General features: G+C 46.3%; 2 protein-coding genes across 3 annotated transcripts in view; both read left to right on the top strand.

The window, feature by feature from the left end:
* Kdm5b (lysine demethylase 5B) overlaps window positions 1–9,887 on the top strand; it is a 70,414-nt gene extending 60,527 nt beyond the window's left edge. Inside the window, exons 24-27 of one of the 2 annotated variants that reach the window (XM_057769451.1) lie at window positions 2,809–2,920; window positions 4,682–4,836; window positions 6,153–6,473; window positions 7,001–9,887. In XM_057769451.1, coding sequence (XP_057625434.1) covers window positions 2,809–2,920; window positions 4,682–4,836; window positions 6,153–6,473; window positions 7,001–7,138 — 726 coding nt within the window. In that variant the 3' untranslated portion in view covers window positions 7,139–9,887. Of the gene's footprint in view, window positions 1–2,808; window positions 2,921–4,681; window positions 4,837–6,152; window positions 6,474–6,702 lie in introns of both variants that reach the window. The other variant, XM_057769452.1, reaches the window with a different exon arrangement.
* A 15,095-nt stretch (window positions 9,888–24,982) lies between these two features.
* Window positions 24,983–25,369, top strand: part of Syt2 (synaptotagmin 2) — a 113,074-nt gene continuing 112,687 nt past the window's right edge. Inside the window, exon 1 of the mRNA XM_057769526.1 lies at window positions 24,983–25,183. The gene's annotated coding sequence lies outside the window, so the exon portion shown is untranslated. The remainder of the gene's footprint in view (window positions 25,184–25,369) is intronic.

The following is a 25,369-nucleotide window of genomic DNA, read 5'->3' as shown; positions in this document are numbered from 1 at the left end:
TGTCACTAGCAATATGGCACTTCCCTGTTAGGGTCATTTACCTCTGCTCTGTCATTTTAGTTTTCTCTATCCATAATTGTCAGGAGTTTTTGTTTGTTTGCCTTTAAAATTGTCATTAATTATCATTGTGTGTGCTTGTGCACATGCATGATTTAAGGGCCTGAGTATGAATGTCAAAAGGCTGGGCTTTTTTGGTTTTTCGAGACAGGGTTTCTCTGTGGTTTTGGAGCCTGTCCTGGAACTAGCTCTTGTAGACCAGTCTGATCTCGAACTCACAGAGATCCGCCTGCCTCTGTTTTTTTATGGAATGGTTCTGTCTTTATACGGGTTCTGAGATCTCTGGTCATCTGGCCCTGCTTTCTGTTTTTGAGATGAGATCTCCCTTAACCCAGACTGGTCGTGAAGTTACTGTGTCTGGGGATGATGCTAAACTTCCATCCTCCTGCTTCTTATTTCCTGAGTGCTGAGGTTATAGGTATGTGAGACTATTTGGTTCTGGGGATTGAAACTAGCGCAAACACTTGAGCAAACGAGCTGTATCTCCACTGTCAGGAGTCTTTCTTAGACATTTTGTTTCTGTTGTACACATGTTCACCTATTTTATATATAAATAATTTTTCTGCTTTATTCTGTTAACCTGTATGCCTGTTTGATTTATGCATATAGTTTTATTTTAAAATTTTGCTTGATTGAAATTTCATATAAGTCAGTGTGCAAAAAGAGAAACCACCACTTGCTTTGTCCTTTTAGCCTTTAAGGAAGAATAGTATTTCAAGGCTTCAGATGCATTTGTCCTTTTTATTTGTGTGTGTACACCCCTGGGCAAGTTCCTTAGGAGCTGTCTATCTTGTTTTTTTTTTTTTTTTTTTTTTTTGAGATAAGGTTTCTCACTAGACAAAGACTCACCAGTTAAGCTAGCTTGCCCAGCCAGTGGGCTACAAGGATCTGCTTGTCCCCCTACTTACTCCGTGGTCCTGGGATTGATGACTAGTTCATGCTGCCGTGCTTAGCGTATTGTTTTGTCTGTTTGCTTGCTTTAGTATGGGTGCTGGAGAGAAACTCGTTTTCATGCTTAGGACAAACACTTTACAAACTGAGCTCTCTCCCAAAGTTCCTATTGATGATTTTATTAAAAGGTAGATTCTTCAGGCCATCATTGCAGTGGTGGTCAGTTTCTTGTTGTCTCCTGTAGGTGGGTTGCAGGAAAAGAGTGTGAAGATAAAGGAAAGTGCAGCTAGAATGGCAATAGTCAATCTTTACATTTAAAAAGGTTGAGCTGAGTGATGGTGGTGCACACCTTTATTCGCAGCACTTGGGAGGCAAAGGCAGGTGGATCTCTGTGAGTTTGAGGCCAGCGTGGTCTACAAGAGCTAGTTCCAGGACAGGCTCCAAAGCTACAGAGAAACCCTGTCTTGGAAAACAAAACAAAAAAATAAAAAGGTTGTTTTGTTTTTAGATTTGTTATTTATGTGTATGTGTGTTTTACCTGCATGTGTGTGTATACTATGTGTGTGCCTGGTACCAGCAGAGGTTTTTTTTTTTTTCTCGAGACAGGGTTTCTCTGTAGCTTTGGAGCCTGTCCTGGAACTCCCTTTGTAGCCCAGGCTGGCCTCGAACTCCCAGAGATCCGCCTGCCTCTGCCTCCCGAGTGCTGGGATTAAAGGCGTGCGCCACCACCGCCCGGCACCAGCAGAGGTTTGAAGAGGGCACTGGATCCCCTGAAATTGAAGTTACACTATGTGAGTGTTGGAAATTGAATCTAGGTCCTCTGCAAGAACAAGTGATCTTGACTGCTGAGCCAATTCTACAGCCCCTTTAAAATTGCTCTTATAATTACATGTGTTTGTATGCTCACACACAGGAATCATTCTCTCCTCTCACCCTGTGAGCCCTTGTCTTTGAACTTAGGTCATTTGTCATAGTGGCAAGTACCTCACCTGCTGAGTCATTTTTCTGGCCCCCTGTCACAATATATTTCTGTAACAAAGATATTTACAAAGTGAACACAGCAGCACTCAACTGTATCCTTTGCTATTCAGAAGGCTGAGGCATGTAGAATTACTTGAGCACAGGAGTTTTAAACCAGGTTGGACAATGTAGAGGCACTCCCATCTCTCTAAACTGCTTAAGACTAGATATAGCCTGATGTGTTTGCCTGGGGCTTGACCCCCAAGCACCATAAAGGAGAGGGAAAGAGGAGAGAGTCATAATTCTTGTGCTCGGTTGATCTCAGATGCAGGAGTTGAGTGCTTAGCAGAGCACAGGTAAGGACTGAAAATGGCCTGTCTTTGTTTCTGCAAGTGATTAAATATTTGTTGCTGTTTGATAGCCAACAACAGAATCACTTGTGTTTCCAAGGCTGTACTGAGAATTTAACTTTATTAAGGGAAAGGACACAATTATTGCTTGTCTTTTTGAGACAGGGTTTCATAGAGCCATGGATGTTCTCAAACTTCTGATCCTCCTGCTGTTACCTCCCAAGTGCTGGGATTATGGGTGTATGCCACCACGTCTCTCTGTTGCATGCCCTTTGAGCAAAAAGAGTTACATAAACATTTGAAAGGTGGTGTGATCTGTTCTGTCAAGAGAAAATGGTTTCTTTCCCCAATGTTTTCACCTCTCTGTGATCAGTCAGAATAAAAATTGGGAAGCTGAATTGAATGGCTTTGTTTCTGGGAGGGTTGGTTTGGCCTGTTTTTGGATGCCAGAGGAGAGTTGCTGAAATTATTCTAGAAGCTCCTTTCATTGAACTGGTCAGTGTTTTTTAATTTGCAAAAGCCTTGTAATAAGGTGTTTCTCTTCTATTAGGTGTCTCAACCTCCTGGTACAGCATCCTTTTCCTTGCCCGATGACTGGGACAACAGAAGCTCATATTTGCATTCTCCCTTCTCTGCTGGACAGAGTTGTGTCCCCCTCCATGGTTTGTATTTTATTTTATACTATTCCCAGGGTTTTGTAGTAGATAATCTAGTATCCTATAGAACTCTGTATCCTTGTTAGGTATGATGTTGCATATGTATAATACCCACATTCAGGAGGCTGAGGCAGGAGAATTAAGAATTCAGGGCCTTCTGGGCTACATAGCAAGGCTCTGTTTCAAAAACAAATAAACAAAAAACCAAATACCTTTATTACTTTGCATTTTCTAAATAATGAAGTGGTGGATCATGTTTGAAGATTTTTAAATGCAAAGGATACAGGAATGCATCCTATATTTCTTTGAGGAATAAGAGTTAATCCTATACCAAGCACCATGGACTTGTTTTAGACTTTCAGAGGATAATAGAGGTAACCCGTATTTGAAACCTACCTCCTTTCTCTTTTCCCCTACTTCAGGCAAGGTCTTGTTTAGCTAAGGGTGGCCTCAAATTCAGTGTTTAGTAGAAAAAGACACCCCCCCCCTTTTTTTTTAACGTGTGTGGGTGTTTTGCCTGCCTATATCTCTGTACCATGTGCATGCCTTGCTTATAGAGGTCATCAGATACCTGGGACTGTGATTACAGACATTTGTGAGCTACCATGTGAGTGCTGGGAAGTTAATCCAGGTTCCCTGGAAGTGCAGTCTGAGCCATCTTTCCAACCCCAGACAATGATCTTGAACTCATGGTCCAGATTCTGCCTGCCAAGTTCTGAGATTACAGATGTGTGCTATCACACCTGGCTTTTTCCTCCCCCTTTTCTCTCCTTCCTCCTCTTTTCCTTCTCCTCCTCCTCCTTCCTTCTTCTTCTTCGTGTGTGTGTGTGTGTGTGTGTGTTTGAGATGGCAGTTTCATTAACCTAAGTTGGCCACAGACTCCCTATGTAGGTGAGGATGAGCTTGAACTCTTGATCCTCCTACTTCCAATTCTGAAGTGCTGGGGTTGTCAACATGCGTAGTCATCCTTATCAGTATGTTTTTTTGAGACAGGGTTTCACTGTGTAGTTCTAACTGTCCTGGGAACTCGCTCTGTAGAATTGGCAGTCCTGGAACTCACCGAGATCTGCCTGTCTCTGTCTCCTGAGTGCTGGGATTAAAGGCAGGTGCCACCACCGCATGGCAGGCCAGTAGTTTTTGTGACAGTGAGATATGTCATGGTGGAAGAAGTGATCTCTTGTGTTAGCAGTAGGTGAAGAGTGAATTCTGATGAAGTGTGGGTATTTGCCCTTGAACCAAAGTCTTATGGAATCTACATTAGCCTCTCTTTGTTGTATTGTGATGTCTTAGAAATTTTATTGCTGTGAAGAGATATACCTTGACCACAGCAACTCTTAAAAGGAAAAACATTTAATTGGGATGGCTTACAATTCAGAGGTTTAGTCTATTAAGAGCATGGCGTGATATGGTGATGTCCAGGCAGACATGGTGCTGGAGAAGGAACTGAGAATCCTACTACATCTTAACTACAGGCAGGAGGAAGTGAACTGAGACACTGGCGTGGCTTGAGTACATGTGAGACCTCAAAGTTTGTCCCTACAGTGACACAGTTCCTCCAACAAGGCCATACTTAACTCCAACAAGCCACTTCTCCTAGTACTGCTCCTTATGAGCTTATGGGGGCCAGTTACATTCAAAGTACCACATATGGTTTAGACACATTATATAAACCTAACAAACTGAATGGGGACAGTCTTGTATGTCCATCACGCTTACATGTTCATGTACTAAATTTCTCTGTTTCCGTTCTGATTGGGTCTTCAACAGGTGTGAGTCCAGAAGTGAATGAATTATTGATGGAAGCCCAGTTGCTCCAGGTATCCCTTCCTGAAATTCAGGAGCTTTATCAGACTTTACTTACAAAGTCAAGCTCTGCTCAACAAACAGACCGAAGCTCACCAGTTAGAGCCAGTAGTGAAAAGGTGAGTGGCAGGTGCTGGGAAGCACATCTGCAGCATTTGCACCTAGTGCCGCTTCCCTCTGACTGGGTAAAAGAGATGGCTCTGTCATTGAGCCACAAGAGCTTGCAAACTGTACCTCACAACTCTATGGAACAGACACTGAAACCATTTGCAGCAGTCATGGCTTAGATTCTTTTATGTCTGGGCTTTTTCTTTCTTTCTTTTTAGGGACCTATTCTCATCACTCTGTTGAGGTAACAGTGAGAAGTAGATTATTTTGCACTATAAAAGCAATGCAATCAAGATGGAATTAGTAGTTGAAATGGCCTTTGTTAGTAAAGATTTTAAAGATGCTAGATAACAAATGCTTTCTCCACTCCTCCAAACCAGGATGTAGAGGCTGAGGGTGCTTATTTATCCTTGATACTGAAAGACACTGTGTAATGTCCTATTCCCCCGCAATCCCCCATCCCTTTCATGTGTATTTTTGTATGATGTATGCTTATGTGTACACGTTTTTGTGTGCATATGTATATGTATGCTTGTGCACGTGGATCCTGAAGTTGATGTCTAGAATCTTTGATTGCTCTTTGCCTGATTCATTGAGATAGGATTGTTTAATTGGACAAAGAGCTTGCAGATAGGCTAATCTTGTTAGCCAGCTTCCATGGCTGAAACCATAGACAAGCCACCACAGCCGTTGAATATTGACATGGATTTGGGGGCTCCCTCTGGTCCTCTTGCTTTCATGGCAGGAACATTAACTGCTGCAACATCTCCTCAGCCCCTGTAATGTCCTCTGTTAAGGAACTACTGCTCCTCGTATCTCTGTAAGCCCTGTCACACAAAAAGGCCCTGAGAATATAATCAGGATAAAAATATGAACTAGGCTGTCTGAAACCTCAATCAAAAAGACCCTTGTGAGAGGTACCCGGAAGACTGATTACAGAGCAGTTCATCATTTTACTGCTGAAAGGGCTGGAGTGAATGTCCTTCACAAACACTTGATAGAATAGCCAGTCACTCACTTAAGGTGAGAAGAAGGGTCTATGTATATCTTTGCTCTTCCGGTGCTAGTGGGCTACTCTGAAGGTCAGTCATGTCATTAATCATTAACACCCTTCCCCAGTGCTCCCCCAGATCACAAACAGCGGGGAAGGATCCTGGTAGTTAAGCTGTTACTCTTGAGGACTAGGAGTGGGAAGATGGTAGTAGTGGTTAGGATGGAACACACTGAGGGATCATTTGGTTTCTCGTTTGCATGTTTTCTTTTGTTGCATCAGTTTTAGTAATGGGCAGACTGAAGGCTAAAGTTGAATTTGCCATCTCCCACCCAGAATGATTGCTTTCGAGGAAAGCGAGATGGAATCAACAGTCTGGAGAGAAAACTGAAGAGGCGCCCTGAAAGAGAAGGCCTTCCCAGTGAACGGTGGGATCGGATTAAAAAAATGCGGACACCCCAAAAGAAGAAAATAAAATTGAGTCACCCCAAGGACATGAACAATTTCAGATTAGAAAGAGAGCGTAGCTATGACTTAGTCCGTAATGCTGAAGCGCACTCCCTGCCCTCAGACGCGTCCTACTCGGAGCAGGAGGACTCTGAGGACGAAGATGCCGTCTGTCCCGCTCTGAACTGCCTGCAGCCAGAAGGCGATGAGGTCAGTGAGGTTTGGGCCATAGAGGACGCTTCCCCTTAACTCAGAAACCCTGTAAGCTAGACCTCATCTCCTCGGGGCTCTCTCCTCTGCTTGTCTGCCTTGAGCTGATCTGAATGGGTTGCTCAGCTCCCCTACTGATATCTCTGCTTTTAACCATCGGTCCTGGGTCTCCTCCCTTTTCTTGAAGAAACTCTGGTTCTTCCCTTTTTTCCTTCTCTTGCTCCTCCAGCTTTCGCCACCCGGCGCCCGGAAGGTGGGAGGGATGCTGATGGAGTGCCCTTGTGCTTACGGTCCCAGGGCAGCGCTGTCTGCCCCAAAGCAGGCACAACTTGAAGAGTGACTCTGCCTCGGTTGCTTTGGCGGTGGGACAGCTAGACTCCTGTGGTTAGCTGTTGTGCCAGAGGCCCCAGTGCTGAGACAGTGGCCATTAGTGGCACACGGCCTGAATATCTTGAGGCTGGCCTGCCCAATTTTGAATGGCATTTTTTTTCCTCTGAACACCCCATCTTCCTGCTCTTTGTAACCAGGTGGACTGGGTCCAGTGTGATGGCAGCTGCAATCAGTGGTTTCATCAGGTCTGTGTTGGTGTCTCTCCAGAGATGGCAGAGAAGGAAGACTACATCTGTGTGCGCTGCACTGCAAAGGACGCACCAAGCCGAAAGTAAAAACAAAACACACTTCATATAATTCAGGACTCCAACAAAGAAGATTTCCTCAATCTCAGCAAAGCTACAGGACTGGGGTCAAACCAGCCTGTACACGGTGCTATTTCTATTCCTTGCGGGATCATTTTTCCAGAACTCTTTGAAAAAAAGAAAAAAAAAACAACTAAAAAAATTTTTGACACTTTTTGTATTTTTTTCCTTAAGAGCTGTTTGTGGTTGTCGAATTAAACTGCTGACTGTTTTTGCAGGGGTTGCCGATTTCGAAGGTGTTGGAGTTTGCACCTTTTGTGTACAGCATTAACATTATACTTTTGCCTGGGATATACCGGCTTAAGAGTTCAACTCAGTTTCAGGGCCCAGCATGGGCACCAGAATTCCAGTAACCCTCACTGAGCGACTGTTCTCCTTACTCTGTTCCACATTGGGGGCTTTTTAAGTTTTTCACTTTGGGGTTTTTGTTCTTTTCTTTCTCTACTTCTTTTTCTTTCTGGTAGGTTAGGTTTATTTATCTGAGCAATAACTTCTATGTTGGTTTCAGTGGCTGGAATTAAAACAAAACAAACTTCTCAACAGTGTGTTGGTGCTTTAGCATTTGGTTAATAATGTACAGAACGCAATGTCTAGTTTCTAGTGTCACTGATGACCTAGTGATGTAGAAGGAGACTGCGCTGTAAGTAATCGCCACGGCTGTATTCTGGCTTTGTCCCTGCCCATTCCCCCCCCCCTTTTTTTTTTTTTTAGATTGTATCAAATGTTGCAGTTTATATTGTGGAATAATAAATCCTTGGTCCTATTGTAAAACTAGACTGCAGCTTCTTCTGCCCCTCTACCTTGTGGTCCTACAGAACCAGAAGGGGTTGCTTGCTTGTGGTTCTCCCCAGGCAGGCTACAATAGGAGTGTGTTTTCCTTCAAACTTGCAGAAACTGTCTTTGTAGCCTGATTCTTTAGGTAGGCCCTTGCCTTCATGCTCCACTAATAAAGAACCCCTGTCTTTAAAGACCAGAGCCAATCCTTCAAGCCATGATTTTTATAAATAAGCTCTCAGAATGTTGGAGTTGTTCCCACATCACTCCAGACTTGAAATAAGTCCTTATGAAATGTTTTTTTATCATTTAACTTGTCAGGGAAATTTGGTTGAGAGTTAAGATCCTGGGATTCATCATCTTAGAGGGTTGGTTTTATTGTATCAGTTGAAGGGAAACTTGGGACTAACAGTCCTGCCTGCCTGGGCTTCCTCTCCCAATTCTGTAGTTCCGTCCATCTTCACTGGCTGCAGGCAACCATGCCCATAGCGGTATTCCTCCATTCTGCAGAGGGACAGGGTTCCTGGTGAGCAGAACAGCAGGCTCGAGCTCACTTCTCCTGAGTTGTCGCAGGAGAACTTGCTTTCCTCACTGTTGATAGCCATAAGCCTGATGGTGGGTAGAGCTAGTAGATCTTTATAAAACATCAAGAAAGTTTGTGATGGAGCAGAGATTTAAATGTACTATCCCCTTTATGCAATCCAGACGATTTAATCTGTTTAAGAATAATTCCTAGTGGTCTGCAGTGTCCTGCAGTTAGTTGCTGTGGCGTCTCTTGTCCGGGGATGAACGTAAGCTTTGAAGACACTATGGAGGCCAGGGGTACAGCTCGGTGGTAGAGCGCTTGCCTAGTATAAGCAAGACCCCTGATCTCATATCCTGCACTACCAATAAAGAACTGCTGTTAAAACAAGTCTGCCTTGATGGCCTTTCAGCCCTAGTATGAGCCTCTTCCCTCCAGGTCTTAACAGTTGTTTGGTTTGCTCATTGGAGGTAAGAGTCATGTGACCCAGGCTAGTTATATAATCGAGGATGACATTGAACTTACTGTTGTCAGGCCTCTACCCCTGAATTCTGGGATTGTTGGTGTGCACCACTATGCCTAGTTTATGTGATGCCAGAGATCAAACTGAGGGCCTTGTGTATGCCAGGCAGTCACTCTGCCACATGAACTCTCTCTGCACCCCTCACCAGCTTTTCTTGTGCACAATCTCTGAGATAGCTGCTACTTCGTTGATGGGAGATTTGAACAGTCTCCTCCCACAGTGGGAATCATGTTTTTTTTCTCTTTTCTTTTTTTCAATGTGTCAAATTGATACCACAACAGAAGTGTGAACTGCACAAAATCATACTATGAGTCAAAATCAAATGACACCTAGGATTTCTTCAGGTGTATTTATCTATGCTATCTTGTACAGTATCTAACATTGCAGATGTTAGAGCCATTCAGCTTCCAACTTAGGCCATCTGTTGTCCTGACTACAAACTAAAGCGTTATTAAAAAATACATTTCATTATGTGTTAGCTTTGAAGCTTGGTGATACCTTAGCAGGGGTTCTCAACCTGTGGGTCAAGACCCCTTTGGCAACTCTTATCTCCAAAAGTGTTTACATTACAACTCTTAACAATACCAAGATTACAGTTTTAAGTAGCAAAGAAGGTAATTTTTTGACTGGGGGTCACTACAACATGAGGGTCACAGCACTAGAAAGGGTGAAAACCACTGCTTTAGAGGAACATTGGATATAAGATTAAAATGGCAGCTGACACATGAGTTTCCATCTTAGTGGCCCTGCAGTCCTTGGACTTAGAGAAGAGGACTGGAGTTAGAGCCTTAGTCAGGAGGGGGACAAATAGCGAGATTGGAGAACTCTGCAGCAAAGGCTGGGACAGAACACTCCACGTCACTTGAGTGACTGTTACCAGAAGGCCTCTTGTGGAGCATAAAGAGTCTGTTTTCTATAAAGCTGTAGCTAGAGAAAGCATAATTTGACCTCGCTGTCAAGAGGCTCACTTGGAACTCAGGAGAGTGAAGTGCCACTTCAGTGGTGGACAGTAATACAAACCTGCTTCATTCTGTCAGGAGAGAGAGAGATCTTCTGATCTGATTGGTAGAAGTGACGAAGATGCTCCTAGTTTGCCCACCGTTAAAAGCAGTGTTGTAAGCTTGGTGTAGTGGCACACACTTGTAATCTCAGCACCTAGGATGCCGAGTCAGGAGGATTGGGAGTTTGAAGCCATCCTGGGTTAGTAAGACTGCCTCCAGAAGCCAAAACAGTGAGGCATGACTTTGGGTGTCGGTGTGTAATCGATTAGCTGGAGGACAGTAGATGCTTCCTTGGCAGTGGTTGAAGTTGGGCTTCTCTCAGCAGGGCTGTACTCCTGATGTCTTATGGAGTCAGTTCTCCTATCTTTACCTGTGTCCCAGGGACCAAGGCGGGCTGCCAGGCTTCTGCAACAAGCACTGTGAACCATCTCCAGCCCTGCGGCCTTTGTTGTGGATTTCTACATGTCCTCTTGCACTTACATCTGGACGGATATTTGGTAGTCCTGTAAGACCTGCTTATGTCTTGGAGCAGGCATGGTGAGATTTAGCGCCTATGGTTGTTTTTTTGGGCCCAGTTGTGCCTGGGGTGTTCCATGTAACTGGAATAGATTCCTATATACTCGTAATAGGAGGTGAATCGGACAGCAGGCATTTGAAATGATCAGTAAGCATTAAGCCATAGCTGGTCATTCAGTAACAAACTGACATATATTAGTCTGTGTGCTACCATCAGCCTATATTAAAACGTTCTGTTGAGCTGGGGATGAAGCTCTGGCACTTGCCCAGCACACATGAGTGAGGCCCAGGTTTCCTCCTGCCATGATGCTACAGAAATCCTGAATCGGGAATACTGCTTATAAAGAACTTGGGAAGAGCGGTGAAGACGCTGTGCTTGTGAGCTCCATTTGGAGTGTCCTTCCTCAACAGTGACTGAAACTCCGGAGTTTATGGCTTCTCCCTTGGTCCTTTGCATGTGGCTCAAGTCTCTCATCTTTGCCTGAGAGGCTTCATATGTAACTTGTAAAGAAAATGCTGCTAAAAAGTTCTAAACAAAAATGGTATAAAGCAATATTGTTGTAAATCTATTTTCCAGGCATAATCAATTTGCAAGGTATATTTCACTCTGCAGACCTATGTAAACAAAATTTATGTTTAAACATTACATAAAAATGTTTCTGTACATTTTAATCAGTATAAACGAGGCATCTCCAGCCAGCCAACACTCCAGTTTGGGTTCTGGGGTAAAGGGTAAAGGGCTGTGAACTGGTAAGTTCAATTGTGTTTTGAATTTTTGGGATAACCTGCCTTGCGATAGAGGAATGGCATAGTGAGTTTGCTTGATTGTTTCAGGCAAGTAGAGACCACAGGGTTACCTTAAACATTTGCCTTCCTGTAGTAGGAGCTGCGGGCTGCGTTCCTACCACCCAGCTCCCGGCCACCTGGCTAGCTTATGCCCCAAAATAACAACACACAAACTGTATTCATTTAAACACTGCTTGGCCCATTTCTATTCATGTGTGTAACACCCCAAGGTGCGCTTACCGGGAAGATTCTAGCCTAAGTCCATCCTGGGTCGGAGCTTCATCGCATCTGCCTCAGAGAGCAGAGCTATGGCATCTAAGCTCACTTCCTCTTCCTCCCAGCATTCTGTTCTGTTTACTCCACCCACCTATGTTCTAACCTATGAGGGCCAAGCAGTTTCTTTATTATTTAACCAATGACCTTCCTCCATCACCTTCCAATGTAAGATAGGCCAACGATGTGTTAGTTCCTGGAAAGCTTTATGCTAGAAGTTGAGCAGTGTTGTTGCCCCTGCCAGTGCTGTCCCACTGTCCTTGCTTTGCTGTGAGCATGCACAACAGAAAGCCATTGTACATATGACTTGGAAAAAGTACATCTAATTTTTTTTTTAAAGATTTACTTATTATGTATACAACATTCTGCCTCCATGTATTCCCGCACGCCAGAAGAGGGCGCCAGATCTCATTACAGGTGGTTGTGAGCCACCATGTGGTTGCTGGGAATTGAACTCAGGACCTCTGGAAGAGCAGCCCAGTGCTCTTAACCTCTGAGCCATCTCTCCAGCCCCCCAAGTGCATCTAATTTTAATCTGCATCATAACCATGTATATTTATTATACTTTGAAGTTGATAAGGGATGAGGGCCTGCAACAGGCTGTAAGTGCTCTCTAGGCAAGGACTGTGAGCATGGTCAACTAGGGACACATAGAGGTGGAGTTGAGGGTAGTACCAGGTGGCTAAGACTTGCCTGGTGTTTGCAAATCAGTCAAAGCTCTTGCAAGGCGTCTGTCCTAAGCTCCCAGGAGACAAATCCTGGTAACCTGCAGCTTTTTTGATCCAATTGGAACTGTTCTCACCTTAGCATCATCACCCTCAAGAGTGGAAGGAACAAGTGTTTCATGCATGTAGAAACTACAAAGGCTAACATAGTCCTAGCAAAGGTAAACTTTGGGAATGGGTTTAAGAACATTTTGTTCTGGCTCGCTACTTCCTTGACCAAAACCTCCTGTAGTTTCCAGAGACTTTAGAACATTGTCCGTGAGGTTGGTGAGTGCTTCATCTCTGAATAGGGTGGGCATATGTCCCTAGGGTTCAACCTATAGTCGTCAACCAACCATTATTTATGTGTGTGACCCTGGTGTGAGGTGCCGTTTAGAGAAGTCTTAAAATCTAGTGGTCATGGGACTAGAGAGATGGCTCAGCAGTTAAGAGCATTGCTTGCTCTTCCAAAGGTCCTGAGTTCAATTCCCAGCAACCACATGGTGGCTCACAACCATCTGTAATGAGGTCTAGCACCCTCTTCTGGTCTGCAGGCATACACACAGACAGAACATTGTATACATAATAAATAAATGAATAAATATTTTTTTAAAAATCTAGTGGTCATGAAATGGCCACTCAGGAGTAAAATACCTCCTGCTCAGATTCCCCTGCTCCATGGAGACAGAACACACAGTGCTGTGTGCCGTGACTGCTCACCAGTCAGGAAGCAGGTTCTGGGTACTAATGTCTGGTCACTGCCATGCCTTGGAAAACTGAGACGTCTTGGCTTTGAGACTCTGCTTGTTCCATGTTCTCTCTGTTTCTAACTACTACCTATGTCCCTCACCATTCCACCCACTGAGTGAGCAAAAGCAAACGAGTAGGACTTTTCATCAATTCAAGTGGAGTAGTGCCGGAAGGAAGAGGGGTGGGAGTGGAAGGCAGTGGCAGTACTCGGATAAGGACTCCACAGCTCATTTCCAGATTGACTCAGCCTGTTCTCTGGCTGCCGCTCCAGCCTTGGCCACCAGATAGCACTGTTTTGTTTCCTGGAGTGCTGTGGAGCCTTCTGATACTTAGGTTCATCCTGTGCAGTGGCCAAAAGAAGGGTAAACAAATTAGTGAGTCTAGGCACCCTTTGCTAGGATTGTCAGCAGTTTAAAGCCCAAGTCTTCCTAGGGGAGAAAATTCTGTGCATTATTGGACTGGTGACTTACCTTGTTGCAACAAAATACCTGACACAGGCAAATGAAGGTGTTATTCCGGATCACAGTTTGAGAGTTTTGTACACCATGGCAGCAGTAGCTTGAGGCAGCTCATCAGATTGCATTTACAGCCAGGAAGCAGAGGGGAATACCAATGCTCAGTCTAGAAAAACCACTAAGAGATATGCCCAAAGCTTTGTCTCCAAGTGATTCTCATCCTGTCAAACTGATAATATAAACCATCATAATCACCTTTCCCAAATTATTATTTTGGGGGGGGGGCGGTTTCTCTGTAGCTTTGGAGCCTGGCCTGGAACTAGCTCTTGTAGACCAGGCTGGCCTCGAACTCCCAGAGATCCGCCTGCCTCTGCCACCCGAGTGCTGGGATTAAAGGCGTGCACCACCACCGCCTGGCTGCCTTTCCCAAATTCTATCTTTGAGTAGGTTTATGTACTGGGAGAACTACCATTTAGGTCGTTGACCTTGGTCAGACTGAGGTGTGCTCATGTTTCCCATTGTTCTCCTAGACCCATATTCACTGGAGAAAGCTTGAGGACAGTGAGCACTTAAACTGAGGGTCCAGAATTGCTAGGTCCTAAGGAAGCGATCACTTCCTCTTTGCTGAACAGCCTGTAGTATGAGCCTCGGGGAAGCCATTGTTGAGGGTGTGTGACTTGAACTGGGATGGAGAACCTGTGTGGAGTTTGAAGCCAGTTCCCAGCTGTCTTTCACTTGGTTTTACCATTGTGTCGTGACAGTCATGCTTTTTGTTTGTTTGTTTATTTTGAGACAGGATTTCTGACTGTCCCGGAACTCAGGCTCTAGATCAGGTTGGCCTTGAACTCACAAAGATCTGCCTGCCTCTGCCTCCCAAGTGCTGAGATTAAAGGCTACCACTACCCAGAGACTACCACATTTTTAAAAAGGATTTATTTATTTTTATGTGCTTTGGTGTTTTGCCTGCATGTATGTCTGTGTGAAGATGCCAGCTCCCCTGGAACTGGAGCCAAAGACAGAGAGTTGCCATCTGAGTGCTGAGAATTGAACTCCAGTCCTTTGGAAGATCAGCCAGTGCTCTAAATTGCTAAGTTATCTCTCCAAACCCAGCAACCACACTTGTTTAAAGTTTTTATTGCTTTTGTGTGTGAGAACATGAGTGAGGGGGCCAGGACAACTTGGAGTTGGTTCTACCCTGTGGGTCCCAGGGATGGAACCCTGGTTGTCAGGCACAATGCTAAATCTCTTTACCCACTGAGTCATCCTGGCCCTTGTTGAGTTTTTAGGGAAAGAAAAAAAAAAAAAAACTTCTGTAGTAAGTTTTATCAAACATGATTCTTTTTTTTTTTTGGTTTTTCGAGACAGGGTTTCTCTGTGGCTTTGGAGCCTGTCCTGGAACTAGCTCTGTAGACCAGGCTGGTCTCGAACTCACAGAGATCCGCCTGCCTCTGCCTCCCGAGTGCTGGGATTAAAGGCGTGCGCCACCACCGCCCGGCTCAAACATGATTCTTAAGAGATTTACACACATTTAATCCTAACACAGAGGAGAATTACCCTTAAGTTTAATTTTATTTTATGTGTACGGGTGTTTTGCCTGCTAGAGTGTCTGTGCACCGTGTACATGCCTGGTGTTCAGGCAGGCCAGGAGATGTGTCAGAACACCTGGGACTGGAGCTCTAGACATCTGGTGCTGGGAACTACCTGTGTCCTCTGGAAGAGCAGTCGGTGCACTTAGTCACCGAGCCATCTCTCCAGCTCCAGGGTGGGATTTTTTTTTTTTTTAAGGTTTATTTTAAATCATGTGTTATTCGTTCCGGTCTGTGCCAGAGAAGTCCCATCTGGAGCTGGAGTTCCAGGCAGCCGTGAGTCATCTGACATGGGTGCTGAGAATGCAGCTCTGCTCCCTGGAAGAGTAAATACATGCTCACTGAACCATCCCTCCAGGCCTGGGGAATCTTTTAACTTGAGAATGTATGCTGCGTGTGGGTGGTGCCTTCAGGAGCTAGAAAAGGGAGTGGAATCCCCTGCAGCTGGAAATGCCAGGCAGCTGTGAGCTGCCTAAAGTGGATGCTGGGGAATGCTGGGTCTCCTGCAAGAGCAGGGTGCATGCTTAACTACCGAGCCTTCTCTTCAGGATTAAGGATGGGATTTTGATGGCAAAATTATGCCCCTAATTGTGAACTTTAGAGAATTTGAAGTGAGCGTGTCTGTGTTTCTTCCAAGTCTGCCAGACACTTGGATAGCACTCCAATGTTCCAAAGGGGAAGGCCATCTCCAAAGATAGTGCTTTTTTTTCGTTCTCGGGAAGATAATGGCTCTTTTCTTAGTCTGAACTAACAGTTGTCACACTTATCTTTCTCGTTTCTAATTTCAATCTAATGTAATGAGACCCGAGCAGCATGGGAGGTTGGAGAACGGCGGGTGTTTTCCAGACCCGAGGAAGTCCCAGGAAACTTCTAACACACAGCAACAGAGTGCAGCAGAGGATGGGGGTAGAGCTGAGTTACTTTCCTAGGACTCAGGGCTGGAGCTGGGCCCCCTGGAGGAAAGGCAGGGGAGACTTAAGTACCCAAGGTTACTCTCCAGTCCTTTGCTCTAAACTACACATCAGGACCTGTTTTCTACAGTGTTGCACCTCTCCAGGTTCTTAAGCTCATCAGACCTTCTGTTTGGGAGGAGACTGGGTTGTAGAATTAAGACTAAAGTTCAGGGTTTGGATTTGTAACCCACCAAATGGTAGAAATCAGTTGGTAAACTCGTGATGATCCTTATTATGAGCCCAGCACATCGAGCATCTCCTGTATGCTCAGGGCTGTACACCTACATAGAGTCATGGACTCTTAGAGAACATGGGGAAGCTCAAGGTTTAGCATCAGAGTGACTGTGCAAATAGGTCTTAGCTTCTTTTGGCATTTTGTTTTGTTTAAAACTGAATTTCTCTGTATGCGGTTCTGGCTATTCTGGAGCTCACTGAAAAGGCCAAACTGGCCTTGAATTTAGAAAGATCTGCTTGCCTCTACCTCCCGAGTGCTGGGATTACAGGTGTGTGCCCCCATACCTGGCTCTTCTTGATTTCTTTCTGTATTCGACATCATGAAACTTAATGAAGAAAAAAAACAATGCTTTGATAAATCAAAAAATTGAATTGACATGAACTGTGTTACTGCCACACTATCTGTGTGACCTTGCTGAGGATGGGGAACCTGACACACAAAATGAGACAGGTATATAAGATCCTCAGGGGGTGCTGGCAGTGGCGGCACATGCCTATAAACCCAGGTACTTCAGAGGCTGGGGCAGGAAGATTGCAGTTTTGATCTTGCATTCTGCTACACTTAGGAAGCAGCCTGAATTATCTAGAAAGACTATCAAAACAAAACAGAAACCTTCCCAGGGACTTCTTGCTTTTATCTGCTTTTCTTTATATAAAGTTGGTCTGTTGTGGCCCCATGAGCGCCATTTATATCAGAGGCACTGACTACAAATTGTTTCAGTGCAGGTATCTTCTGAGTGGGGCCAGGCCCTCGCTCAGTAGGATGCTTTGATATTGAGACTGGGTGCCAACCCTCCAGATAACAGGAGTGGCGATGCATGGACACGGTCCCAGGAGCCTGCTCAGTACTGGTAAGGGAATGGCAGGAACACAGGTATATCTAGGGAAAGCCGAGGAAGAAGCATTTGAAACGACATGTGTGGTGATACAAGATACAAGCTGGTGCAGCATGTGGTTAGGGTGTGACTGGAGTTGTGATTATTCTGCGTGTGTCACTTGTAATCGGAACGGCTTCCTCTGAGGTCCTCTCTGTTTTTCAGATAAGAGAATGGAACAATTAAAAAAAAAATTTAATGTGCATTGGTGTTTTGCCATGGATGTCAGTCCTCTGTATTGGAATTCCTGACAAGTGGGTAGTGGAAATTAACCCCAGGTCCTCTGGAAGAGCAGTCAGTGCTTTTAACCACTGAGCCATCTCTCCAGCCCCTGCCTTGGAATTAGGCAAATGTTAAGGCTAGAGGCCAGAGCTGGGGACGCTGACACAAGAGGATCCTGGGTACCAGGCCAGGCTGGGATACACTGCGCCATTGTCTTAAAACAAAACCAAATCAAAAACCAGAAGGGGGGGAAAGGCCACCCAGCTGGTACTCAGAGTGAGAGAATTGAGCCCCAGGGTGTGAGCCTTTGCAGAAGACAGAAAGGCCAGTGACTCCTCTTGAGGCTAACCTCTGAGAGACATGGCTCCAGGGCACTGAACCCTGCTGCTTTCCTGGGCACGGTTTTCCTTTTCTACCCTTCGGTGGGTAAGGCTTATAAAAGCTTCTGTTTGGGGAAACGTTCTTTTTTCCTTAAACTGAATGAGAATTTCAGTCAGTCAGGAAATGCAGTTCAGGCCCAGGTGTCTTCAGAGAGTAGACCCATATATGTAAGTAAGGACCCTGCCTTTGGGGCTACTGGCAGGTGCCTGGCAGCCCTACCCTGGCATTCAGCTCCCAGACACCTCTGCCACTGTGAACCAAATCCCTCAACTGGGGCTGGGCCAGGCACATCTATTGAGTTTATGGCAAAAAGCAACTCAATCTAAGAAAACAAGCCCTATAGGTGATGGAACTGCCTAAACAAAAGTGGGAACTCAAGGTGACTTGTTTGCCTGGGAAAAGGGAACCCTAGTACCAGGTTGGGCCGGGTCCAACCGGCTGCTCTAGTGGCAGAATCTTCCTGGGGTACAAGCCGCTCGTTAGTGCTTCCAGGCTCAGGTAAGAGACCTTGAAGCTATGGTGCTGATGGATCTTAGCCACCCACAAAGCCATATAAAATACAATGTCCTGGCAGAGGGAAAGAGCAGGGAACTAGCTCAGGGTGTCTGTCTGTCCTGGTCTCTTCATCCGCCCCCCCCCCCCGCCCCCCAGGCTTCCAGACTCACTGGCTTTTCTTGAGAAAGACATTCAACTTCTCTGAGGCAAGTTGTGTGAAGGGTTAGAAGACTTGGTGGCCTCCTGGAGCTAGACAGGAAGTAGTTATCAAGTTGCTCAACACTTAGGGAGCAATTCCTAAGCACCCACGCTCTGCTGGTCCGCCTCACTGTACTCACAGACGGGGAGGTGAGCTGAGATTCAGAATTGAAATTGGCGAATCGTACATCCCTGCCCCGTGGGCATTTGGGTTTCACTCTGAATTCCAGGCTAATGTGGAGCTCACTGTGTAGCTTAGGCTGGCCTTGGATTTACAGCGATCCACCTTAATGTGCTGAGTTCTAGGATCACGGGTATGGCCACCATTCCTGACTTTTAATTTTTTAGTGTTGGGGGCATCAAACCCAAGGCTTTGTGCTTCCTAGGGAAGTGCTGCATCCACCCCCATATGGAAGGGACCTTTCAAGCCCTTTGGACTTTTCCTGAACTTCATTTCTTAAATGACTTTGATTCCCAAGAAAAATCACAGAGCTGGTCTGTGGAACCTACCTGGTTTTGCCCTAGCTTCTCTGACCTATCAGGGATCCCACGACCACCTGACCCCGTGGGTTCACGAAGCCATTTTTCTTTTCTGACCTTTTACTAATGTAGCTACTAGCTACTTCACTTTTTTTTTATTTTTTATTTTTTATTTTTTAGAATTATTTAACGTGTATTGGTGTTTTGCCTGCATGTATGTCTGGGCACCATTTGCATGCAGTGCCCATGGAGGCCAGAAGAGGGCATCAGATCCCCTGTAACTAGAGTTTGACAAGGTCACAACACATGGTGCTGGTTCTGAATCAGTTTTCTGAAAGAGCAGCCCATGCTCTTAACTGCTGAAACCATCTCTCCAACCCCATGAACTATCCAGTCAGACCCATCTCTTAAGGTGGAGAAAGTCTTCCTTCAACCAGTAAAGGAAACGGGGTTTAGTGGGGTTACAGGGCTGTCCTGCTTCTCTGCTAGAACTCTTTTTTTTTCTTTTTTTTTTGGTTTTTCGAGACAGGGTTTCTCTGTGGCTTTGGAGCCTGTCCTGGAACTAGCTCTTGTAGACCAGGCTGGTCTCGAACTCACAGAGATCCGCCTACCTCTGCCTCCCAAGTGCTGGGATTAAAGGCGTGCGCCACCACCGCCCGGCTTCTGCTCGAACTCTTTAGCGAGCACACTGCCTACCCCTGTCCCATTAGTGCCTGTTTTCCCCTGCACTGCATCCCTGGGGCACATCCTTTCTACAGAGGCAGATGAAAGACTCTAACTTAGGGCAAGTCCGCAGCCATTTTCTGCTTTCTTGAGCCCGTGGCTCTCGGTGTGAGCCGGAGAATCTTCCTGAGGTGGTGTCTCTCACTGGGGATCCAGCAACACCTTATCTTACCTCTTGGTACATATATCTTACTCTGCCACAAAGTAGTTGTTACTTGAGGTTTGTCAATGTCCTTGCCTCATTGCCAGTCCCCAGACAGGATCCCAAAAGCCAGAAGTGGACAATAAAACGTGTAGGGGACAGCTGACGGGTGCATGCGCAGAACAACCTGGGAGATGTGGCCTGTGCCAGTTCCAGGGCTTCTTCCCCACTGTCCTTCGCTGAGGCTTTCAGGTACTCATCTCCCACAGCTAGGGCCCACCCGAAAGGCAGTTCTAAGATACAACCCCAATTTATGGAGGGTTTCTTGGGCTCTGGGATACTAAAGTGCCAGAGTTAATTATTACAAAAGGGTTTCAGCTGATTTGCTCTTCATCTCGTCATGGCGGAGCGCTTTAAAGTCCACGGGCACCCTTTCAAAAAGAAAGACGCCCTGCCCTGCAAGGCTTTGTATGATTGCTAATTCTGGGCCACTGGTTCTTCACATTTTAGAAAGCTTCCATGAATCATGTCTGTGTTAGCTGGCTCCCTAAGAATGTTCAGTACAGTGGGTGGGCAGAATAATTCAGAGCCCCCTCCTGCCCATTCAGAGGTGTGAAGGCCAAGCCTCATTCTGACTGCCCGGGGCCCAGAGCTCAAGTGACAGATAGTCTGGTGCTTCGCCAGGGAGCAGTCACGTGTATATCAAGGTGCTTCTTGATTTCAATCAAGAAGGGAAGTTCATTTGTGCTGCAGACAAATTAGGGGAGAGGACTGTGAAAGACAAAGCCTTCCAGTTTTCTCCAGTTCCTGAGCTCCGATAGCCTGCCATCATTATTGGTAACTTAATGAGTTTCTTCCTCAAGCTGGATCCAGTCCTGAAAAGTTCAAGAGGTTCCCTTCCTGAACTCACACAGGACTCCTCTGCTCTCTCCATTCTGCTGTATTCTAGAATTTTATCCTAACTCCATAGTGATTTTGAATAAGATCTATCACTTTATGCATATGAGTGTTTTGTCTGGATGTATGTCTGCACCACCTGACACCCATGGAAGCCATAAGAGGGCACTGGATCCCCCAGAACCTGATTTATGGATGGTTGTGAGCCACCTTGTGGGTGCTGGGAACCAAATCCAAGCCCTCTGCAAGAGCAATGGATGTTTATAACCGATGAGTAATCTTTCCAGCCACAGTGGCGATGCTTTATCGTTTTGTTTGTTGCACAATGAATAAATAATTATAGTCCACCCTGGGAGACTCACTTTTTTTTTTTTTTTTTTTTGGTTTTTCGAGACAGGGTTTCTCTGTGGTTTTGGTGCCTGTCCTGGAACTAGCTCTTGTAGACCAGGCTGGCCTCGAACTCACAGAGATCCGCCTGCCTCTGCCTCCCGAGTGCTGGGATTAAAGGCGTGCGCCACCACCGCCCGGCTAGGGAGACTCACTTTTTACCACTTATTAGATGGGGATTTATTGACTGGTTGACTGATTGAGACATGGTCTCTCTGTGTACTGGCTGCCCTGGAACTCTATGTAGACCAGACTGGCCTCACAGAGATCCACCTGCCTCTGCCTCCCAAGTGCTGGAATTAAATCGTGTGCCACTACACCCGGACAAGATTTTTTTTTTTTTAAGATTTATTTATTATGTATACAACATTCTGCCTGCATGTATGCCCACATGCCAGAAGAGGGCACCAGATCTCATTACAGATGGCTGTGAGCCACCACGTGGTTGCTGGGAATTGAATTCACGACCTCTGGAAGAGCAGTCAGTGCTCTTAACCACTGAGCCATCTCTCCACCCCCCCCCCCAGGATTTTTTTAAAAAGATTTATTTATTTAATTTATTTATTATGTATACAGAGTTCTGTCTGTATGCTTGCTGGCCAGAAGAGAGCACCAGATCTCATTACAGATAGTTGTGAGCCACCATGTGGTTGCTGGGAATTGAACTCAGGACCTCTGGAAGAGCAGTCAGTACTTAACCTCTGAGCCATCTCTCCAGTCCCAGGATTTTTATTTATAATTAAAATCTCAGATAATGCATGGATTAGTACGGTGTCTCACTTTATTTTAATTCGTGTTTTATCCTTTCCTATTTGATGAGTTTATGTCTTCTGTGCTTAAAGCATTTTATGGGAGATCTAAAACTTAAGTAGAGTAGTATAAACACACCAGCTTAAATAAAATACAATTTAAAATACACTTAAGTTTGGCATGTCTATAGAATCAGACGATAAGCAAACCAAGAGCCGTGTGACAGGGTTTGCATGTGAGTTTGAGAAGCCCATTGATTCGATTACACTTGTCAAGGAGGTGCTTCAGAGTTCCTCTAGCCAGTGTTTGCTTAGTTGTCAAGAGCAATACAAACCACTCAAGAAGGGTCAGGTGAGTGTGTATAGGGGTGGCAGGATGGGGACTTCCCCTTTCAGGCGTATTCCTGAGTGTGCTGGGGAAAGGCAGGAACGAGGAACTGGCCCCACCTGTGGAGGTGAAGGCCTGCTTTTGTCTTGTTTGCTGCAAACAGCAAGGCTTTGAAACTGTTGTGTTGGTTAAAGACCTTACCTGGAAGAGTGGAGGAAGCAAGCCAAGTGTTGCAGGCTATGAATGGAAGTGAGGAAAAACCAAAATGCAGATTTCCAGCAGCAGGTAGGGGGTAGGGGAGAAATGCAGAGGGTGCAAGGTCGTGCGCGCATGTGTGTGTGTGTGTGTGTGTGTGTGTGTGTGAGGGGGGGGGCGGGGGATGCTGCAATTCCCTACTGGCTTCTCTCCCTTACTTAGGCAAAACCAGAACAGGAGACCTTAGGAAGCAGTGGAAAAAGCAGAGAAGCAATGTAGCCAAGGGGAGGCAGAACCTTCTTCATAGCCCTGGGATGGGGATGCATGTCTGCAGTGGTGGAATAGTACAGGGCTCACCTTTTCAAAGTGAACGGTTGAAAAGTGACGCATCTAGCGATATGCTGGGTGTGGAGTGAGTGCATGCCTTTTCCGTTCTTTTCCAGTTCCCGAAGCTAAGGGGAATAGGCAAGAGGAAAGCCCACTGCTGACAAACATCTGGTTCTGATGAATTAAAGAACATTAACACTGTAACCCGGGACACCACACTTTCCACTTACCCAAACTGACTGAAGCACTGGCTCTCCTAACAGTCTTGGAAAGCAGACAGCTTATTCTATCTTTCAGTTCCCAGGGCCACATTATCAGGATGACAATTAGGAGTGAGGGGAGCAGAGTTGGCCCCTTGGATGCAGCAACAAATTCTCATATTTAAGGCTAGGGTGGCTGAGTGACAGGCAACATGGTGATGATACCTGTTTCCTCCCTTCTGCCTGTGTCCTTCCTCCAGACTGTTCTGTGGAGGCTGCTGTGTGGCTGCAGAATGGCTTTAAGCATGTCCCTGACGCCGGGTAGTGGTGGTGCACACCTTTAATCCCAGCACTCGGAAGGCAGAGGCAGGCAGATCTCTGTGAGTTCGAGGCCAGCCTGGTCTACAAGAGCTAGTTCCAGGACAGCTCTAAAACTACAGAGAAACCCTGTCTCAAAACAACAACAACAACAAAAACAAACAACAACAACAAAACAACAAAAAAAACCCAAAACCAAAAATAAAAAAACAACAAAATAAAAACAAAAACAAAAAAATGTCCCTGATGGCCACTGAGGGACTTGCTCCCTTCTGCTGAAGCGAGCTGACTTGGGGTGGTCTTAGAGCTCATTCATCCCATCTCTCATTTTCTCAAAGAGCAAACATGTGTTGAGGACTGACCTCCAACCTAGTTTTGGTATCCAAGAGAAAGGCAGGGTGCCACTGTCCTATTATAAAAGTCCCCTCCTTAAAAAAACACACACACACACAAAAAAAAAAAGAGCCGGGCGGTGGTGGCGCACGCCTTTAATCCCAGCACTCAGGAGGCAGAGACAGGCGGATCTCTGTGAGTTCGAGACCAGCCTGGTCTACAAGAGCTAGTTCCAGGACAGACTCCAAAACCACAGAGAAACCCTGTCTCAAAAAACCAAAAAAAAAAAAAAAAAAAAAAAAAAAAAGTCCCCTCCTTGCCTGGCGGTGGTGGCGCACGCCTTTAATCCCAGCACTTGGGAGGCAGAGGCAGGCGGATCTCTGGGAGTTCGAGACCAGCCTGGTCTACAAAAGCTAGTTCCAGAACGGGCTCCAAAACCACAGAGAAACTCTGTCTCGAAAAACCAAAAATAAATAAATAAATAAATAAATAAATAAATAAATAAATAAATAAATAAATGTCCCTTCCAAAAGATGGCTCAGTGGGTAAAGGCACTTGCTGCCAAACTTGCCTATTGTCTTCTGACTTCAGTGTGTGTGTGTGTGTGTGTGTGTGAGAGAGAGAGAGAGAGAGAGAGAGAGAGAGAGAGAATAAAGAAGTGGAAGTGTAATTTAAAATTTTTAAAAATATTTAAAGTAGATTGTGCAGCACAGAATTCCCCGGGTGCCCTGGCATCTCTGGGTAGGTTAGTGGTACTGTAATCCCGGCTCCCCAGGCTCTATGGCACAGGGAGCTGCTTTTGGCTCAGGGCCTCAGGGGCTGTTTCTCCATCAGCAATCAGACCGTAATCGCCACCTTCACAGCAACATTTTACACTTTTAGAAAACAAATGCGTGAAAAATCCCTCATTTAGTTTTTCCCCAATCTCCTCCCAGCTCGGCTCTCCCCTCCGAAGGTACATTTCAGTCCCGCTCACCCTATTTCACAACCCCCACCCCGCCTCCCTCTTCCAGGGTCTCTCTTCTTCATTCATCTTTTACGCTCAGAATCCCCACTACTCCTAGGGATCGCTATAGGTGGGGGTGGCCTTTCTGTACGGGCAAGGGAGAAGAAAGGGGGTCCAGGGATCCCAAAATGGCTATGGGTGTTCTTGAGCCCAACTACTTAGCCTCTGGCTGCAGTGAGCGGTTGCGGGGGTTCTGGAGGAAGCCCGCTCTTGGGAGCCAAGCCACCTGGGGTGGAGGGGACCGGGTCCCTTCGCCTGCCCAGCTCTTCCTGTCCCGGGAACTGCCTCCCTGACCTTGACGGGAGGCGAGGCGGGGGCGCGACGCCCAGCGTGCTGCGCACCGAGGACAGTCCCGCAGGCAGGCCCGCCCCGCACCTCCCGGCGCGTGCCCGCCCTCCCGCGCCGCCCGCCGGGTCTCCTCCCCTCACTGCAGCGCTCGCCGCGCTCGCGCTCGCCCATCGATCAGCCCCTCCCTCTGCCCGGCCGCAGACTGCTAAGCTCAGCAAGTCTTGCGGCAAAGGCACTTCGGAGCAGAGTTGGGTCCGGGGCGGAGCGGGGACTCCGCGCCCCCGGGGAACGAAAGCCGCTGCTGGACCGTCGCCAGAGCCGCATCCCTGCAGCCTATCTCTGCCACCCGTCGGGGACCGCGGATCTTTCCCGCAGCGTCCGGGTCGCCCTCGGGTGAGTCCCTATCCCCTCCAAAGTTTCTCCATCCCGGCTTCTGAGCCCAGGGGCAAAAGGCATCTGGTTCCTGGGGGTGGGTGGGGTTGCGGAAGTTTGGTGCCAAGAGGACCAGGCGCCCGCACCGTCCTTTGCAGGGAGTTTGCGGCGCTACGGACTTGGGGGAACCGCAGCCGGGGAGCGAGG

The sequence above is a fragment of the Chionomys nivalis genome, chromosome 5 (genome assembly GCF_950005125.1).
Source record: "Chionomys nivalis chromosome 5, mChiNiv1.1, whole genome shotgun sequence".
Lineage (NCBI taxonomy): Eukaryota > Metazoa > Chordata > Mammalia > Rodentia > Cricetidae > Chionomys > Chionomys nivalis.
Note: the sequence above shows the minus strand (reverse complement) of the source record. Positions and strands in the feature narration are given on the sequence as shown.